Below are 5544 nucleotides of genomic sequence, written 5' to 3'. Positions count from 1 at the left end.
TATCAGGTTAGGTTGTTTATTTGAGATTTTTCTTGCTTCTTGTGGTTGGTCTATATTACTATAAAATTCCCTCTTAGAACTGCTTTTGCTGTATCCCAAAGTTTTAGACCAATTGTTTTCATTCTCATTTGTTTCCATATGTTTTTTCAGTTCTTCTATGATTTCTTGGGTGACCCATTCATTGTTTAGTAGCATGTTATTTAACCTTCATGTATTTGTGGTCTTTCCATATTTTGTCTTGTTGATTTCTAGTTTCAGAGCAAGTGGTCAGAAAGATTCATGGTAAAAAAAAATGCATGATATAACTTCAGTCTTTGTGAATTCATTGAGACTTGTTTTGTAGACTTGTTTTGTGATCTATTCTGGATAATATTCTGTGTGCCCTTGAAAAGAAGGTGTATTCTGCTGCTTTAGGATGGGATATTCTGAAAATATCTGTTAAATCCATCTAGTCCAATGTGTCATTCAAAGCTACTGTTTCCTTGTTGATTTTCTGTTTGGATAATCTGTTCATTGATATAAGCGGGATGTTGCAGTCCTCAACTATTATTGTATTACTATCAATTAGTTTATCTTTATTAACTGTTTTATGTATTTGGGTGCTTTAATTTTGGATGTATAAATATTTACAACTGTTATATCTTCTTGTATTGTCCTCTTAATGATTATACAGTGTCCTTCTTTGTCTCTTGTCTTTGTCTCTTGTTTTAAAGTCTATTTGGTTTGATATAAGTATTGCTACTTCAACTTCCTTTTCAATCTGCATGTGTCTTTAGGTCTGAAATGAACCTCTGTAGGCAGTATATGGATTTTTTTTAATCCATTTCATCACTCTCTTTCTTTTGACTGGAGCACTGAGGCCATTTACATTTAAAGTAATTATTGATAGGTATGTATTTATAGTTATTTTGTTACTTGTTTTATGCTTGTTTTTTTTTTTAATTTTTTTTTAACATTTATTTATTTTTGAGACAGAGAGAGACAGAGCATGAACAGGGGAGGGGCAGAGAGAGAGGGAGACACAGAATCTGAAACAGGCTCCAGGCTCTGAGCGGTCAGCACAGAGCCTGATGCAGGGCTCGAACTCATGGACCGTGAGATCATGACCTGAGCGAAGTTGGACACTTAACCGACCGAGCCACCCAGGCGCCCCATTTTATGCTTGTTTTTATAGTTCTTCTCTTACGTTATTCCCTTGTTCTCTTCTCTCACAAAAACTTGGCTTTCTTTAGTCATAGACTTGGATTCCTTTCTTTTTATTTTTTGCATATCTATTACTAGTTTTGGATTTGTAACTAGCATTAATTTTATATATAACATCTTCTGCATAGGGCCATCTATATTAAATTGATGGTTACTTAAGTTTGTATCCATTCTTACTTCTCTCCCTCCCGCCTGCCACATTTTAGGTATATGGGGTCCTTTACATTCTTTCATTTTGTGAGTCCCTTATTGACTTATTTTTACAGATATATTTTTTCTGCTTTTGTGCTTCCCGCTTTGCTTACTCTTACTTATGGTCTTTCCACTCAAAAGGTCCCTTTTGACATTTCTTGTAGGGCTGGTTTAGTGGTCATGAATTCCTTTAACTTTTATTTGCCTCGAAAACGCTTTGTCTCTCCTTCTATTCTGAATGATAGCCTACTGGATAGAGTATGCTTGGCTGTATGTTTTACCTTTCAGCACTTTGAAAAATTCCTGCTGAAAAATCAGTTGATAGCCTTATGGAGTTTCCCTTGTATGTAACTGTTTTTTTTTTTTTTTTCCCTCCCCTCTTGTTGCTTTTAAGATTCTCTCTTTATCACTACTTCTTGCCATTTTACTTATTATGTTTCTTGGTGTGGACCTCCTTGGGTTGATTTTTTAGGCGGCTCTTTATGCCTCCTGGATTTGGATGTTTGCTTTCTTCCATATATAAGGGAAGTTTTCAGCTATTATTTCTTGAAATAAATGTTCTGCCCTTTTTCTCTCTCTTCTCCTTTTAGGATCCCTATAATGTGAATGACATTGCTGAGTTCCTCTGACATATTTTCATTTTTTTATTGTTCTTTTTCCTTTTGCTGTTGTGCTTGGGTGCTTTCCGTTACTGTATCTACCAGCTCACTGATTCATTCCTCTGCTTCCTCTTGTTTACTAGTTATTCCTTTTAGTGTATTTTTAATTTGAGTTATTGAATTTCATCTCTGATTGTTCTTAATATTTTCTTTCTCTTTGTTGAAGATTTCACTGAGATTCTCCACACTTTTCTCAAGTCCAGTGAATATACTTAAGGCCATTGCTTTGAAATCTTTATCAGGCATATCACTCATCTCCATTTAATTAAGCTCTTTTGCTGTGATTTTGTTCTTTCACACACACACACACACACACACACACACACACACACACACACATTAAAAGGTAGACATATCTATTTTCACTTAAAATGTTTTTAAGATTCAACTATGCTGTAATTTGTATCAGTCTTCATACGTCATTTCATTTTATGGCTAAATAATAATCCATTGCATCGCTCTAGCACATTTTGTTCATTCATTTATCAACCTTTTGGCTGTTGTAAATAGTACTGCTCTGAATACTTGTGTATAAGTTTTTGACACAAAACAGTAAAAAATAGTAAGAAGTGAAAAATATTCAAATCCATATAAATAGCAAAATGCATCATTTCCCTGCCCCTGCAAGACCACTTTCTTGATTAAACATTCTATAAGTTTTATCTAAAATTCAGTTCACTAATGATCTCTGAGAATTGTGTGAACATTAGATTTGACTGTATTTTTTTCACTAATTTTTTATTTATAGGTATTCAATATACCCAAAGAAATAATAAATGACTTGAAGCAGAGGTGAATGTTTTTGGGTTTTATTCTCCACTGCCTGTAGAACATGGTTAGATAATCAGAGGTGCTTATTAAAGCTCACTGGTTTGATATTTCTGGCTAACTCTTAAATGATGGCTGTTCTAACTTCCATTCCATGAATCTCTCTGGTCCAGATGAAAATAATCATTGTAAATTCCCATAAGACTTTTGACATATATTCTTGTTGTGAGCCAAATAATACCATCTTTGCTATTTAATGAATCCCATTGCAAGATGTTTTCTTGGTCAAGCCCCAAGTTTCTACAATATCCATTTTATCTACAGCTGCTAAACAACTAATGATCAACTAGGTCATTTATTTATATATAAAATTACCTCCTATATGCTCTCTGTCAGAGCCTACCTAACACTGAATAATCTCAGGCCCTGATTCTGCTGTAGATCTGGTAAGTTTAGGTGTTTTACAAAATTATTTCTACTGAAAGATTTTAAATCTCTGCCCTTCCTACCTCCATCTCCTAACCCTGATTTCATGGAGCTAAGATCAATAAAATAGTTTGCATATATTAGCATATATGAAAGGACAACTCAACAGGGGAGGGCTTAAAGAGCTTAATCTTGGAGCTCTTTCCCATAAAAAGGATGTGATATAGTAGTCTTTAGGAGATAAAGGTACATTTTTAAGTCATAGAACTATAGATAGTTGTAGGAGGAACAGATTCATACTTTAACAGAAAAGAAATTGTGAAGAAAAGGTAAATGCCTTTCTCTGAGCTGTATGGCTATAATGTAGTAAACCTGATAATAAAGCAGTCTTCTTCCATTTGATAAAGATCAGCAAAACTAATTTTCTCTGTGATGGGTCCAACTGATTGATAACTTATCTGCAATTATGTTGAAAATCTTCTCTGGAAATTTGCAAGCATTCTGCAATTGTTCACTGAAGCCTGTCTATAATGCAACATATATATATATATATATATATATATATATATATATATATATATATATATAATAATTTTTATATATTCTTTCAGTAAGGGTATTCTTAGTGATGAATTCTAAATGACTTCTGTGTGTGTGTGTGCACGTGTGTGCATGTGTATAACACGCAGCCATCCCAGAGCAGGTGCTTCCTTAATGTTAGCTATTATCCTTAGGATTATATAGATGAATAGATGGACAAATACATAGTTAAGTAGATACATTATAATGACATATTCTCAATTTAATTGCTGTATAGTACCAAATAACAGATATTATTTTCAATATCTATGACTTAAGCTTTATTTCACTATAATCTCTAATACCCTATAATTATCTTTCAAACTAACATACGAATGAAGATGGAAAGAATAGCAAAGATAAGTTTTCACAGAGGAAACAACATCTTTGAAAGTGGATTCTTAGAGCTTTTGTTTAAATAGAATTGTATTTTCTGTCTCTTTTTTCCTTTGATACAGGTTTCCACCTATCAATCAGGACAATGGATGCGGCCAATAAGTCTGTTTCTGAATTTGTTTTGCTTGGACTCTCTAATTCTTGGGAACTACAGCTGTTTTTCTTCATAGTGTTTTCATTGTTTTACGTGGCAACAATGGTTGGTAACAGTCTCATAGTCATCACGGTTATAGCTGACTCTCACCTACAGTCTCCTATGTATTTTCTACTTACCAACCTTTCCATCATTGATATGTCCCTTGCTTCCTTTACCACCCCTAAGATGATTGCAGACTACCTCACTGGACACAAAACCATCTCCTTTGATGGTTGTATCACCCAGATATTTTTCCTACACCTTTTTACTGGTACTGAGATAATTTTACTTATGGCCATGTCCCTTGATAGGTATATTGCAATATGCAAGCCTCTCCACTACACTTCAGTCATAAGACCCTGGGTGTGCGCTGCCCTTGTGGTGGCTTCCTGGGTTGTGGGAGTCATGCATTCAATGAGCCAGGTCATATTTGCTCTCACATTACCATTCTGTGGTCCCAATGAAGTAGACAGCTTTTTCTGTGACCTTCCTGTGGTGTTCCAGCTAGCTTGTGTAGATACTTATGTTCTGGGCCTGTTTATGATCTCAACAAGTGGCATAATTGCATTGTCCTGCTTTATTCTTTTATTCAATTCTTATGTTATTGTCTTTGTTACTATCAAGCATCATTCTTCAAAAGGATCATCTAAGGCCCTTTCTACCTGCACAGCTCATTTCATTGTTGTATTCATGTTCTTTGGGCCATGCATCTTCATCTATATGTGGCCACTAAGCAGTTTTCTTACAGACAAGATCCTGTCTGTGTTTTATACCATCTTTACTCCCATTCTGAACCCAGTAATTTATACTTTAAGGAATCAAGACGTGAAGACAGCCATGAGGAAACTGAAAAATAGGCTTCTAAATCCTAACAAGACAACTCCTTGGCATTATTTTTAATTTTAAATTCTAGTTCTAGTTTTAACTTCCCAGGCATTACATGGCACAGTTATTGTGTACACAGAATTATGACTAGGCTCTTATTTCTGGAGTTCCCATCAAATTGTAATCAAATCAAATTGCAATCAAATCATAAATATTAGAACTACTCTTAGTCATATGTTTAAAATACATGTTATATTTCACAAAATCAAGTTGACAGAAACAATTTCTTCCAGAAGCAAAGACTATCTATAAAAATGCCAAGAGTTCCTGCTCCAGTTAGGAAATCCAACATTAACAATC

The 5544-nt window shown here is 34.3% G+C and overlaps 1 protein-coding gene across 1 annotated transcript; it reads left to right on the top strand.

Moving 5' to 3' along the window:
* Window positions 1-4308: 4308 nt before the first annotated feature.
* LOC102954201 (olfactory receptor 4K2) lies at window positions 4309-5259 on the top strand. Its single transcript, XM_007091418.1, has one exon. The coding sequence runs from the start codon at window positions 4309-4311 to the stop codon at window positions 5257-5259; it is 951 nt and encodes a 316-aa protein (XP_007091480.1).
* Window positions 5260-5544: the final 285 nt, after the last annotated feature.

Source organism: Panthera tigris, chromosome B3, assembly GCF_018350195.1.
Source record: "Panthera tigris isolate Pti1 chromosome B3, P.tigris_Pti1_mat1.1, whole genome shotgun sequence".
Taxonomy (NCBI): Eukaryota; Metazoa; Chordata; class Mammalia; order Carnivora; family Felidae; genus Panthera; species Panthera tigris.
This window is presented reverse-complemented; position numbering and strand designations above follow the sequence as displayed.

What these genes read in the sequence shown, in the direction of transcription:
- LOC102954201 (XM_007091418.1), top strand. Translation starts at nt 4,309, where the DNA reads ATGGATGCGGCCAATAAGTCTGTTTCTGAATTTGTTTTGCTTGGACTC.